The sequence below is a fragment of the Corvus hawaiiensis genome, chromosome 2 (assembly GCF_020740725.1).
Source record: "Corvus hawaiiensis isolate bCorHaw1 chromosome 2, bCorHaw1.pri.cur, whole genome shotgun sequence".
NCBI lineage: Eukaryota > Metazoa > Chordata > Aves > Passeriformes > Corvidae > Corvus > Corvus hawaiiensis.
Genome location: NC_063214.1, coordinates 6,743,991 through 6,759,433, shown reverse-complemented (window position 1 = coordinate 6,759,433; position 15,443 = coordinate 6,743,991). Strand labels below are relative to the sequence as shown.

At 36.9% G+C, this 15,443-nt stretch overlaps 1 protein-coding gene across 3 annotated transcripts in view; it reads left to right on the top strand.

Moving 5' to 3' along the window:
• The window catches only part of CADM2 (cell adhesion molecule 2), a 589,355-nt gene that overhangs the window by 376,114 nt on the left and 197,798 nt on the right, over positions 1–15,443 (top strand). For 2 of the 3 annotated variants that reach the window (XM_048292379.1, XM_048292361.1), the window contains exon 2: positions 3,752–3,778. The exons of the other annotated variant lie outside the window; for it this stretch is intronic. In XM_048292379.1, coding sequence (XP_048148336.1) covers positions 3,752–3,778 — 27 coding nt within the window. The remainder of the gene's footprint in view (positions 1–3,751; positions 3,779–15,443) is intronic. 3 annotated transcript variants of the gene reach the window in all.

Below are 15,443 nucleotides of genomic sequence, written 5' to 3'. Positions count from 1 at the left end.
AAAGCAAGAAGTCAGTTGTATCACAGAAAATAAAGCACAATATATTATTGATATTTGAGAGCAAGGGTATATTACGATTTTTGAAATTTGAATCTAGGTTTTTACATTCAGGCAATGATTTTTAAAAAGATTGTTTCAGCAGCACGGCTATGGCAGGATTACTTTTCTGATTTAAAAATGCCCTAAAAACATCAGCTCTGTGAAATTTAGTTGCCACGATGGAGCACCTGGCACAGTTTTCCTCCCCTTTCCGGATCTCTCATAGTGGGACTCCCCTGAGATCACTGACCTTGAGTTGTTGCTGTTCTGTGATCCCCTCACTCACAGACCTTTCCCTGGTGGCCAACCCTTTTGTTTTACATATGCTGTGACCTCAAGAGCCTTCAGAAAATATAATACTGTTTAACCTTCTAGAGAACATAGAAGAGATTTATTTCTCAGCCTTACCTAGAAATCTAGTAGCTCTGTCATGCCTTTCAACCTGACTTCTGAAAATATGGTCTTTCTTCCTACTTTGTCTTTCTTCTCTGGTCTTTAAAAATTTTCCTTAAATTCCAAAAAGGTCACTGCTCACACTTTGCTGTAGTATGCCTCCTCTTCCAGAATAATTTTCCTAAGAAAGACAAGACAGAGTGACTAAAGATAAATGCCCTTATAAATGTACATTTTTTTACAGATATCCCTGAACATAGGGAACTATCAGAAGTCATTTTTCCTTTTTTAAGTTTACTGATTGGCTTCTTACTTTAGACAAAGTATACCAGTCATATACAGCAAATTCCAGATTTTAGGTTGCATTGTGCCCAAAAATTATTACTGGCCAGTCCTAAACCATTTTATTTGTATTAAGGAAGTTTCAAATCAGTTTCCTGGTATACTAGTATATGCATATACTACTTTGAGGTGAGGTAGACTCACTGCCTTGAAGAGTTTGTTTCTTTTGTCAGCAAGCTAGGAAGTTTAGGTGGGGAAAAATATAATGTATTATGTGAAATGTGGATAAATCATCTGACTTGCTGAAGATTTAAAGCAAAAGTGGATTCTTTGACTGTAATGTTGTTTGTTGGAACCTACAGGTCTTTTGTCATTGACGTCAGTGGCATAAAAAGCTGAGTTTTCCCATATTGGGTGCTCCAACCAAGATCTCAGCTTCCCTCTGCTAAATTTCAGTCTTGATGATGCTCATTCGAAACATTTATCTATGCTTGTCTTCTATGGCTGTTCATGTAATAATAATAGGTGGGTAAAATTTTTCAAACATAGTGGATATAGGTTGAAAATTGTCTTCTCTTTACAGAGTGACAAAAAGAGTAAAGAGGGAAGAGAGGAAAATTCTTTCACCTTTGAAAAAATGAAAAACTCACCTCAATCTTAGCAGTGAAAGGGAATTTTCCCTCATGCTAGGTATCAAAAAGATGGAAACAGCTCCAGCTAGTTGCCTTCTGTAGGCAGAATTATATTTTGAAAGACTATTTTCAGCTAATTTGGCTGTTGTGCAGTTTGAACTTTACGAATTGACTTGTAATTGGACCATGCTGTCAATGGGAAAGCTTACAAGTATTGAACATGACATTTTTAAGAAGGTTACTGTCATCTAGTCCTCTATTAGTGGATTTGCAGAGAGTTATAATTGGCCTAACAAGCCTAGTAACCTGTCCTACTTCCAATTATAATGTACAACCTCATTTATATCTTTTCTTTATTTACTGATAGGTAATAATTCTGTCTAGTGCACGTGCTTCAAAATAAAGCTGTCTGTCTCATCATAGAATGTGTGGATTGTTTTAATGCACACACATATATGTACCCATACACTTAAATTATATCACATATGCATGTGTGTGTATATGTATTCTGAAGAATTCAAGCACATTATTTTAATATATGTATTTATATATATATACATACACACATGTATCTTTTTATTCTCTTTAATTAAGTACAAAGTCTCCTGTTGCTTTTAAATTTCTGGTGGACAGGGAGATAGTGTTTTCTCCAGACCTTTGTTAAGTTTATGTGATTATTCTGTCTAGAAGTGATAATACATTCATGTAGATGTAATTCTCAGGACTGAAAAAGAAGGGGAAACATGAGAAAATGAACAGGTTGATGAACTCAGTGCATTCATTATCGACTTAGATTTGCATGAAGGAGAAACTGTTCACTTCTTATAAAATTGGAATGGCATCATTAATTTTGTTTACTACACAAGCAATTTTTAGCGTGTGTAAGATTTACGGGCAGTTTGCAGGTGCGTATGTCTTGTTAAACAGCCCTATGGAAAGAGCTCTGCAGAAGCATCTGCACTCATTGTACCTCCTCAAAGCAGAGTCTTTGTGTTGTTTTCTCTGCAAGGAGAATGTTGGCAAGTCACAATGGTGAATCTGGAAGTAAAGGAGGGATCAGTGAAGAAATTTGAAAAAAAAAAAAAGGCAGCTAGGGAATTGATATTTTGATGCATTCATAAAGTTAAAAGTTTCAGGTTTTCAACAATTTCTTCGTATATAGCAACTTGACCTTCGCTGCTATGAACTCCATGCTTGTCTTAATAAAGACTGACTACCAGACCTTTTTGGTCTGAAACACCAGACCAAAATGGGAAAAAAAAGAAAAAACAAACCAAGCAAACCTTTTAGATAGGAACAAGAGAAGCAAAGACGCTAGAAAAGGATTTGGTCTTTCTCCTTTTTTTCATGTCTTTTGATATCAAGTATAGCTGCCTTTGAATTGTTAATGTAGTTCTTCCTTACAAGAAGGGCCAGCAGAAGAGGAATTACATATTTTGGTTTTTTTTTCCTGAGGTACCTCTTTTTGTGGAGATGCTCTTAAATGAACGCCTTTTTCAGAGTGCACTTGAGAGTTTAGAGAGGTGTGGATAGCATCTCTTTGTGTAATTTAATTAATTACTTTAACAGAGTTATTCCATTCTAACTTTGGGTTCTGAGTAATACTTTATTTCAACATGATCCCTGAGCCTCAGAAAATGATGATTCTGTTTATTTTGGTGTTAGAATGGTTGTTAGTGAAACATTTTAAGCTCCGGTCTTTGTTTTTGTTACCCTGTTGGGCATGAAGATCTATCAGCATGAGGCTCTATGAATTCAGGATACTCAAGGACGGGTGTAGTGTCTGTCCCTGCTTCTCTGAGTTTGAACACTGGTCACTGTTGGTTAAAATACCATGTATTCCTTTTGGTTTTCATGCTCCATTAGGGTGTAAGAACAATATGAGGATATAGGCTTCAGTGAAGAAAAACAATGATCATATAGGAGATTATAAACCATTGGGGTATCTGCAAATTAACCAATGTCTGTTTGCATCAGCTTCACAGAAGTATGGTGTTTCAAGAAATAGGAGCAAGGGATGACATAAGATTTAGGTACTTCAGAATGTACTTTTGGCAAAGCAAATTGTGCTTTAAGTTTTAGAATTCACTAATGTGTGTGCGTATGTTCTCACCTACTTGTGACTAATGATCCATGGTTTTTCTGCACTCCTCACCATGATTTTTTGAGTGTGTACTCTGGTGTATTTTCTAACTTCTCAACACATGGTTTCTGACAGAATCATAGATCTGAACTCTCTCACAGCACAGCATTGTCTCCAGTAAATAGGTCAAATAATCTTAGAAACTGTGTTTGTTAGCTTTGAATCGATAGTGATGAAGTTTCTCTGTGTTCTTACTTGCTCAAACTTCTGTCTAATCTATCTTTGTTCTCTTCTTCTTGTGCAATCTTTTCCTTGCTTCCAGTGGCTGCTACAAAGAACAAAGCTAGAGGTGAGTTTCTGCCTGCACTCTTCAATTTGCATTGCATGGTTCTGCAGCCCACGCATTTTCTCCCAAGGTTGTTTCTGCTTCTTCAAACAAAGAAAAACATCTTTAGGTCCTATGATACGATAGATTAGTTCTTTACAATTTTTTTTATTGCATCTGAGTGCGTTGTTTATCAATCAGCACTGCTCATGATGTATTTTGTTAATTGCTTTAATTTGGGAAGTTTTTAGGAAAAAGATAAAACTAAGTGCATTCTAGTTAGATTTCTAGGCTTGCATTATAGTAATGTAGGGATATTAATGGCATTTTAATCAAAATGAAGATATTGCATGAAACTGCTCATAAATATGTAAATGTAATTTATATTTTTTATCTCTAGTCATAGTCATAAATATCTGAACAGAGAACAATGAACTCCTAAGTGTCTCCTAAGCATTTCCTGTCTTTTCACACTAGTATAAATGATCATCGCTGTTCCTGATAGCATACCAAGATATAGAAAGGCATACTATGATATCTGCAGAGATTTATGACTTCAGAGCAGCAAGGTGATTGCCACAAATCAGTGTGACAAAGAAGTAAACCTTTCAGAACTAATCATGTAAGGTCAGCAGAGCTGTAAACCATTTCCTGAATTTCAACGAAGCAGTGATGTAGCAAATGTAACCTGAGGGGTGCGTTTTGGCTTTCAGATACACATAAATCGATGCATATGTGTTTATATATACACATGCATTTATATGCATGAGTGTATATTTTCATAGAAAATCATGAAAATATGTATTTTAATACCATTTTTGTACTGTTTCTGATAGGTAAATTTGAGTTGTCTGATAAACATTAGATTTTAAGGCAAAAAATCTGTGCTGGTTTACACATATTTTGGAAGTTATGATTCACAATGTTTGCAAAGTTAATTTCTTTACATTGCCTAGCTTGAGGTTGTAGAACAGCAATAATAATCAAAGAAAACACAGCCAATTTAGGGTGTTTATGTATTAGAATAGTTAAACCAAAAATTAAAATACAGCTCAGGTTTGTATTTTTTTTTTTTTAAACCCTTGCATGGCTTTTTGTAAGATCTTTTTCTCAGAAACTTTGCATGCATTGGGTGACATGAATGAGGGGAGTGAATAAAGTCAAATTCGTGCATTTGCCTATGCATGCTTTGAAATTTGCTTTACTCCTTTCTGTACTGTAATGTATTCAGCTGTGATGCTGTGTAACAGCGGTCAAGACTTTAAGACCTTCATAATGAATGAAAAATGCCCAAACCAAAACACGTCCACAGAAGTGACTTTTCAGCACCAATAAACAAAATCTCATCAGTATTCAGTGATTACTTGATATGCCCGTATATTGCCATTCAAACAGAAACTGCCCTGGAGGCACAGGAATTGTAGGATGAGTCAGAATTACTCGTGGGCCCCACTCATCTGTGAGCATTAACACCACCTTATTTCAGAAGTGCACATGCATATTGGATGCACAGCTGAAATTATATATGTTGAGCTTGGTTTGACACTGTGATCTGTGTTATCTTTGGAGATATCTTGCTCAGCTGCAAGTGCCTTCAAGAAGTCCTCAGCTTTTCCTTTGGAGCTGAACAGCCCAGTGATGAAAGTACCCAATATCCACAAGGAATTCAGCCCTGCAATAGTTCTGTCTTTTACCAAAAGCATAGGACCTATTTTAAAATCTCCTGTGGTGGAAGACATGAAGTAGATGATACCTTACTGCTTTTCTGATTGCTCTGTCGAAGCAGTAAAGAAAGGTCTGTTCCTCCTTTTCAAGTCTGACACTTAACTGGCAAACAGTTCTCTAATATGGCACTGAAAACATCAATTCACCACTGAGAATTCTCAGGTGGAGTGTCTCATTTGGCACTTATAATATGCAATCCAGCACTGGTTTATGTCTTTGCTCTTATGTATGGATCTTCATCTTTTCTCTCTGAAAGTTTGGAATTTGTGCTGCCATTTTCAGCAAGGCACAGTTCACCTCACACCTGCCCTAAGATCTGAGAGTTCCAGAGCACATTATTAAGTGATATTCTGTGGGATCACCTGTCTTTTGTTTGTGCATTGTTAGCATGAGGAAACTCCTGCTGGTCTCCACTTCCCTCCTCCTCCTCGCGGGATTGACTGTAAGCTGAACACCAGAGCCTTTCAAACATTGCATTCAATGCCATTTCCTAAAGTATTTTCTCAGGCTTTGTTGAAGACTGCTTGTATTAAGTGCTGTAAAGCAGCTGTTGAACTCTCTACTTTATCCTTGCTTTGTGGCACTTAGAATCAATTTAGGTTGAAAGGTCATCTGGTCGACAGGTCATTTGGACTGAGCTACCGCGAAAGTAAAACCCACTTAAATCTGTTTGCTCAGAGCCTTCCAGTCAAATTGAAGTATCTCAAGGATTTCATAGCTCCAGGATAGATTTGCACTAGGGTTGCTTGATTTTACCATTGTTTTCTTGTTTAGACTTTTGATTGCCTAGAAGATGCTGCATGAAGTTTTTTGTGGTCTCCAGAGAGGGCAAATACTTGGGTTTTGCATAGAAGGGCAGATCTTCCTTTGGACTACCTTGGGCAGATGCTGCCACAGAATACTCATGGAGAGAATACTTGGGACATTTCCAAGAAGTCTGGTTCAGAAGGATTTAAAAGGGTAGGGGGAAAATGGAACATGAAAATGGTCATTTATGGCAGTTAATTTGATAGAGCAGAAACTGAAGATGCCACCTGAAAATCTCAGACTATCGGGGGGGGTTTTCAGTGCATGTATATTTTAAGGACCATTTCTTAATGCACAATCTGAGATTTCTTTAACTTGATCTCTGTAAATGAACATTTCCTCTAGCAGAGCACCACATTGAGGACTACATGACCTCTTAAGAAGGGCTATTGGGACAATTCTGGGACAATATTGTTGCAGCTATCTTCTGGCAGCAGTTAACATTGTTTCCAGACTCAGTGGTCTTACCAGATCTGCTAAGGACATGGCAATTTTCAGCCAGCAAGTAGAAGAGAGGGCCAAGTGTCTTCATTCAAATGTAATTAGTTGAGGAATGGAGTTCTGTGCTCCTCATTTTCACTTTGATACACATTGTGTCGTCTGCTATGAAAAAGTTGTTGCCAGAGCTGTCCCAAACCTCCTGTAGTTAGGCAATTGGCTTTTAACCCTACAAAGTGTAAATTGGAATTTATGATAAATTTGGTTGTGGGGTTTGTTGGTTTTTTGTTTGTTTGATGGCACTTTTTGTTGTTTTTACTTTTTTTTCTTCTGTTGGGAATACTGAGGATGACAATGGCAACTTCTTATAAAGAAAAAAATATAAAGGCCAATGTCTATTGCAGGAGGGGAAAGCAAGCCCTCCAGATGTTATCATCTGCTGGTTGAGAAGTACAACATTCCTTCCTGTTCGTAAGACTCCTGTGGCCCACAGATTAGAAATGGTGACATTTCCAAGAAGATTCTTAAGTCCCCAAGAGGAGACTTTTTGCAGAGGGGAAGATGTGACTTCTTTAATATTGCAGGATTCCTGCTATCCAATCAGTATAAAAATGTGTTGGATTGGTAGCAATTTCTGCCATGCTTCTTTCATTTTAGCTGAGGATGAAGCTCTATTTTTAATTTTTTTCATAGGGGAAATACCATTTGTATCATAGTGCCACTGCTTCTCATAGCAAAATACTGCTGTAGTACCCACACAATGCTCTATTCTCTCTCAAAAACTGTCATAAAAGCTGTAATTCTGGTGGTTCTAGGGGATGACCTTTTGATGGGAGATACCTTCAAACTCTCTTTCTATTTTAGCATTACTGTTTTAAGTACTGTGAGTGCCTTGAACTCTATCTTACTTGCCTCACAAGCTGGATATAACAGGACTATTTTTTGTAGCCTATTGGATATCCAGGGGATTTTTGAGTTGCTTCTTTTTCTTGTACTGCATCTGTATCCCAATGAACATCTGTTTATTTTTGAGTACCATGGAAAAACAATTTTTTCTTTCAGTCATTTCTTCTACAAATGCAGAGGTATATTGTTTCTGCCTTACTTTTAAAGGAGGAGACTGCTTCTTCTTCAGAAACAAAAGTTTAAATTTAGCTTTAACAATGCTACTTAAGGCATACATCTCAGTGTGTAATATAAATCATCATAGCAGTTGATGCACTGTCTAAAAACATCTTATCCAGGAGGCAAAGATCACTCTGGACTTTATTCACTTGATTTATTTTGTTTGTTCTCATTATGTCAATGAAATTGGTATCAGCTTATTTGAAGCTTAAGTCAGGAGGGATTGTGTGAAGAAATGTTGTACCAATATACTCTGTTATTGCCTGGATAGCTGTGCAATTGGTCATGTTATCTTTTCGTTGGGAATCAGGTTTTTTTTCTCAAGGCTTCACCAGATCTTCTTCACTGGTCGTGTTCTACCCAGCCATCCCTTTGATTTTATTGCAGCATGTGATAAAGTTTATTGTGCATGTTCTACATAAGTGTATTTGTAAATATATAGGTAAAGAATAGGTTTCATTCATTCTATAGTTTTGACTGAAAACCATACAAACTAGGAGAAATTGTGTTAGCCAGAACTTGTCAACAAAATTGAAAGACCTACAGGGTCTAAACCTACCAGTTTAAGTCCTTTCTTCAGTAGATGTAATTAGCCAAGCATATTTCTCATTCAGAAAATTATCATAGAATCAAGTCAGTAACACAGCAGCTGTCCATGTAAGGAGAAGGATGAAATAAATGTACACCAAGGAGACCCAAACACTATTATTTATCTTATTTGCATTATATTCACACAGTTCTCAGCTATTCAGTTATTGACATCAGTCAGGCATTAGCTTTGCTGTTGTTTTTTTCTTTTTTTTTATTGAGGAATAGATAACTCAGGGTGTCATCTGCAAAGTGACACTCTGCAACATATTATGGCAAAAATTGTGAGCAGGTGGAAGTGTATAGATGTTGAAAGTGTGAATCCAATATAGAGCCTAGGGAAACTCCATAAATCAGTGGTTTGGAAGAACATTTATTTATGGTTATAAGCATTCACCCCTGAGACATGTAGAAATAAAAACCTATCATATTCCACCTTTACTACAAGGTCATTTTAAAAAGCTTGCCAAGACTGTTGTAGTAGCATAGAGGGATCTGAAGCCCAATTGAAATATTTCAGCTGTTCTAGTGCTATTGAAGTAGAGGAGCTCTTTGTAAAATCTTATGATGTTTTTCAAAATACAGTTTCAACTTCTAAAGGTAGAATTTTCATATGTCGCTTTAAGGTATTAAAAGCACCTTTAGTATTTATAAGCGATTGTTCTTTCAGAGAGAACAACAAAGCCAGTCTAAGCTTAATAACCATTCCTTTAATGTCTCTTTGGTATTTCTTCCCCTGTAGTTTACTCACTGCTTCCAGTGTATAAAGCCCGAGGTCCAGTGCGTTCCTCCAAGGATTAAATCCTGTCCACTGGTTAAACTCGTGAGGCTGAAACACACGGATTTTAGTTTTCCTCTGTGATTCCTTGTGGACATTAAGGGTCAGAGTTTCCTCATATTCAGCATTTCTGATGAGGAAGAAAATGGTGGCGTAGAACAAAATTTCATGCTTGTCTGTGAAGACGGTCCACAGAGAAACAAAAAAAAAAAAAAACAAAAACAAAGTTTTGGAAGTGAAAAGGTTTTGAAAATGATCATGTTAAGAGGGCAGAAGGACTGTGAAGGTTTAAATCTAAAATTGTGTTGGGTTTTGTTGAATTTTTTAATATCCTCTTAAATGACAAAGTTTGCATTAGATGAAAATACTAGATTATTTCACAGTTTAGTTTTCCATTAGATAACATAAAACATAAGTATGTTAGACTGTCAAAAAATCACGCATATATGTTTAAGTATATCATATTTATGCCATTTGTCCAAAGAGATTTGGGAGACAAAGCAGCTGCCTGAGTTCTAGAGTTTTTTAGAAGATTCACAAAATATGTTACTGTCCTTTTTTTTTTTTTTCCTTACAAACTCCAGCTGATCCTCAGAGGGGAAAAGCTGGAATTGTAATGATAATAATAGTTCTTAACGAAGTTGCTGGCTGGCCTTTACCCTTTGTAATTATACTTGGGAAAAATGTGGCCCTAGCATCTGTGAGATCTTTTAAGTATTGAGGGAGCTGAGATTTTTGCACAATGTTATGTGTACACAGTCCAAATGCTCACCATTGTAGTTCCCACCTCAATCCTTTTGCCATTCAAGGTCCCAAGTCCTGCTAGGACACAGAAAACATGAATCAGCGTTTAATTTTTTAGATAGCAGCACTGGAAGTAGCAGTTTGACAAGCCTATTTTAAATGTATTTTATTATATTTTCCAGAACAGATGCAAAAAACCCACTATTAACAGTTGTGATAGTATAACACACTCACTAAAGTTGCAAGTCATTATGGAATAGAGCTGCTCTAACAGCCCAGAAATAGCAAAGGAAACCATGAAGCCCCCCTGAAATGAGATCTGTAGGGTCAGGCTGTTGCTGTCAACATGTGCTTTTTATTTGAGAGGCATCTAGACTGAGCGAACATGTCAGTCATTCATTGACTAAATGGTTTTTTAGCCAGTACAGAAGAATTTGGGATGGAATAAGGACAGTGTTTGTTTTCACGCTTGGGAAGTGCAGCACAGCTGTTGGAGAGGAACTCCAGGGAGGATGTTCCATTCTGAGGTTGACCTGGTTATCATTGACTAAAGCATTTTGTCAGTTCTTATTCCCCAACTTTCAGATAGGCTACTCTTCCCTCCACGATGGTTAATATGAATTCTGATTGGTTTTTTTCTTTTTTTTCCCCCAGTTTGTCTGCGCTCGTATGGATGTTAAGCATGTGAGATTGTCAAAAGCAGTGTATTAGGAGAGCTTGCCATACTTGAATAGAACTCTGCTGGAAATGTGGTTGCTTTATTTGCTATTTGAATGGATGTACTGCTGTAAATCTGGTCGTGGTTTTGAGCATTGAGCCCTTATGACTATCTGCAAAGAATTTCCAAAGGCATTGCATTGCATTTCAGACACATATTGCTGTGTGCTGGCTCAGTTAAGTAATTTGTCAGGTTCCAGTCAGACAAAACACTTTGCTTCAGAGTCTAGACAGTTGATTTAGGCACAATCAAAAGGATATAGTGAGTTCCCAGGATGTGTTCATCATATTTTATATGTCCTGTGGAATTGTTGGGCATGAGTGCCTAATATCTGGCAGTTGGTTGGAGCTGCTGCTCTGAGGCAGGTTGTCAACTTCTTTGTACCAAATATCTAAATTTCTCAACTTCTATAGAAGTTTGTTTTTTTTTTTTTTTCTTATAGAGAAAGGGGATTTGATGATAATACTTAAATACAAGAGAAAAGATAACAGTTGGTGTACAGGTTAAACCCATGGTCACTGATTTTTATTTTTCTGTGGATAGTTATAGACACTTTTGAAAATACAGGCTTTTCTTTCAGGCTTTCAGGCTTGATTTTGTTCCAGTGTGCTTTTATAACCAAAGGAAGTGGAAAAAGTGTTTTAAATATAAGGATTATTTTTTTTTTTCCTCAAATGCTCTTTTGAAAACCAGAGGACTTATACTGATTCTCCACATTAAGTCAGATCTCAAGATTCCTTAAATCTCTGTATGAGATCAGATTTTCAGGGAATTTATTTTACTTTAGTGGTCAGTGAAACACACAGTGTTTAAATGGCTGAGGATTCACCATCACTGCTACCATTTGTGGTTTTATATTAATTCTAACTTGGTTCCTTGGTTCAGGCATATAGGCCTAAATTAGCTAAGACTTTCTCATGTGTGCTCTTATAGTTTCATAAGTATCTCTAGTTCTTTGTTAAATAAGCATTATGCTCAGCATTCCTCTGGGATTCTTTCAAGGGCTAATAACTTCAGATCTTGCTCACATTTTAATTATGGGCTGCATATAAAGAAAAGGTAGTGGAAAACACTTGAGCAGAGTGCTTTGGAGGGATTTTTGTTCCTGTGCTGTTCATACACTACTATTTCAAAAAATCTGGTGTGATTAGAGATGGTCATGGGATGATTCACGTTGATCTGTTGACCACAAGGTCTGGTGGGTCATTAGAGATGGAGAGAGAAATACTCAGTATTTGTCTACCGTGCACCTTAAGTTGTTGATTCTGAATTAACATCCTCAATCACTACTCACCCAAGTGCAGAACACCCAACTCCTTTTCCGTTAAGCTGATAAAGTGAAGTTCATCTCTTATAAAAACTTGCTAGCAACATCATGTCTTTATGCAGCTTCTCAGCTCATGCATAAGAACCAAAGCTCTGTCTGGAGTGTTGCAAATTATTGCAAATTTCAGAAAGAACCTCTGCCATTTATGTTTTGGAAGCTGTTGCTGGCTCCCAGAAAGCTAAACAGATGAACAAGTGTGTTCCTGTTCTTCACAGATTGATGCAACTCAAAGTACGTCAGTATCAGCACCCCAGGAAAGAAAAAATCTCAGGTTTTCTTTTTTAGGGTCCTCATTCTATAAATCTATGATTCTGTGAAATCAGATCTCAAAGCAAAATAGATTAGCTGATAGATTAGCAAGATTTAGTAATTAAAAAAACACCCAAAACACTGTAAATGTTGGATCTTTTGTTGTTTCAGCGTTCTGTTCATGGGTTCCCTAGAGGCCTACTAGCTACAAGTCATGATTCCAACTTGACAGTCTTCTAAGCTTAAAGAATATGATAAAAATCTTTAAAATACTGTAATTTGACAAAAATCCTTCAAAGGGAAATGAGCAAGGGAATTAAGGAGTTCAAAATAAAATAGAGGGTAGCTGTCAGGAGGGAGGGAAACACTGGAAAGAGGGCAGTGGAAAGGAATAGTGCAGTCAGCCTTTGGAGCAGCCAGCAGTGGATGTTCTTCCCAGGTTTTGCAGGTCCCCATATGTCTTACAGAAGTCACTGTCAGTTTGCCAAACTTTGGCTTTCCTCATTGTGCTGGTTTAAAAGGTGCAAGCAAAGGTAAGACTATAAACTCCTGATTTAGGTAAGTATCTGTGCACATAGAATGCATCCAACTGGTTTCCCACAGCCTCGCTCTTCTTTTGTTAACTGCTCCTGAGAATACTGCAGCCCTTTTTTTTTCCTTTTGGGAGGGGTGACTTTCCTCTTTGTGTGTTTTTTCTAATAGTTATTCTTATTTCTATATGCATACATTATATGTGCTATGGGTGGGTGTGTCAGGAGAAAAAGGATTTATTTCAGTTGGATGTAGAAGCAATTCTACATAACTGTAAGTTTTTCAAGGTAGAATTTTTTTGCTTTTTGTGTAGTTTCCCTTTTCATTAAAAATGTCTGTCACTGGAAATCACTTTGTTTCATTACTTAATTTCCTTCAGAAGCAGCTGTTTTCATTTGTTTTGGGGAGTAGTATTTATTGTGTTTATTCATCATAGATTTCCCGGAATGTAAAGTGTGTCAGCTGATGCTTCCCAAGTAGCAGCTCAGAAATGGAGAATATCAATCCCTGCATTAATGTCCATTTGCATTTTAGGAATTTACAAGCGTATAAAACTAATGAGATAATAATTCAACGTTCTTTTCAGATAATGATATGTACAGAAATGAATAGAATGAATGGGATTCCTTCCCGTGGTTGGGCTTCTCTTACAGAATTTAATTTTTGTCATTATTATCATAAGGGACTACCCATCCCACTCCAACAATAAATATTCCCCAGAAAGTAGACTAGTAAAAATGCTTTTCCAGAGCAGACATGATAGAATTCCCTTGATCTTTGGCTTTTTCTGTCTTCAAAAGCCCAGGAGGAGAAGTGGGCCTTGGAGCTCTGTTGAGATAAGTTTCTGGGGTTTGGGACACGAGCAAGGTCTAGTGTCAGAGAAATGTGCTTCCAAGGTAGTCTTCACAGTAAAGTATTTCTCCCTAATAAATGATCTAAACCTACTCTCTTTCAATTTGAAGCCATTCCCCCTTGTTCTGTCACTACATGCTCTCTTGTAAATAGTTCTCCTGTGTTCAGCTGCCATCTTGATCTGATCTAAATATCTTCCAAAATGTATCCAGTCATTTGTGTAGGTTAGTGACAACTATTTTAATAACTTTACAGTTTTAAAAATAAATTCTACTTTCTTTAGTGCTTCTGTGAAGAATGAAGCATTATTTCCCGTGACAATTCCTCAAAATGAGATGTCATATCAGAGATTTTGGCTGTAAAGCTGTCAGTCTTACCTGAAAGATGTTAACATGTTTTGCAAAATATGTGAATGTGGTTGAATTCTTGAGGTACAGTATCCAAGCCCTTTGGCTGTTTTTAAAAAGCAAATTGTGCATGGTATTCAGGAACATGAACAGCTGTAAGAGGTATTCTTGATCATCAAGACCAGTCTCTATAGGTATCACATATTTCCTCCATGTCTTCATTCTTCTGAAAGGCTGTGGACTTTAGGTTTTTTGTGGATTTGTTGGTTTTTGTTTAGTTTTGGTTTGTTGATTTGGTTTTGGTTTGTCTTCCTCCTCAGCTGGTTATTTCATTAGGGAAATTCTGAACCCTTTCCTTACAATTGGCAGGTGTACTCTTCTAATTTCCAGAAGCAGCATATTCACATAACGTTTTTCTTTTGTCAAGATTATCTTTAATTATAAACATCTTCTCCCATGTAATTTTTTTCCCTCTGTGAGTAATACACATAACTATCATTTCTTCTCCCAGTCTTCATTTTGGTAGACAGCCAGATATTTTTCAGTCTCTTCTCCTTCCAGGATGATATTTTTCCAGTGTGTCATGGTGTGAATTGGCTGCTGTTGATTGAAGTGAGCTGAATAGTCTGCAGTGTTTTACCTGGGATTCACCCCGTCTTTTCTATCCAGCCTTCCTACATCTACCAGAAATACTTCAGCTGTCTTATAACTGCTTCCTTTGAAGCTGCTTCATATTGGTCATTCATACTCATCCAGTGATAAATTAGAAAATGTGTCTTCTTCCTGCTCAGTTGTTCTCAGCTAATGAGATTCTAGGGTATAGCTGAAGTTTCAATTTCTAATCCCCAAGTGCATGGGGATTTTTTCTCATTTCTATTACTGCAGTCCTAAAGGTTGTCCAGCACTTTCTGTGAGATGTATCAGCCCTCTTCGGTATGAATGATACTTTTATATTTCACCTCTTCCTGGTCATTTCCAGGGAACAAATTCACTTATCCTCTCCAATCTACACAAGGTGACTTGGTGGTGAATTTGTTAACTGGGGTTTTTTAGTCAAGACACTGATATTTAGCAAGTGTAATGCTGTTTAGTGGTGGTTAAAAGGCAAGCAGTGTGATACAAAAAAAAAAAAATTATTTCTAATCTCCCATAAATTATACCTATACTATATAGATAATAATTTCCTGATAAGTGAGTTTTTGCATTTTTCTTACCATGATTTTCTGCTGGTCTGTCATTTTTTCATTAACTTTGTAGTCATGTAGGTACTTCATCTGTATCCTAAGTACATACAATAACTGTGCTGTGTACGAGCAGAATTGTATTGGTCCTAGCTGTGTATCCTTAAAAGCCTTTATTGGACATTTCCTGGGTTTTGCAACATTTTACATTTAATTCCTGAAGTGCCTTATGTCTATCTTCCATAGCATTCCAATCTGCTGCAGATACTGTAAATCCTA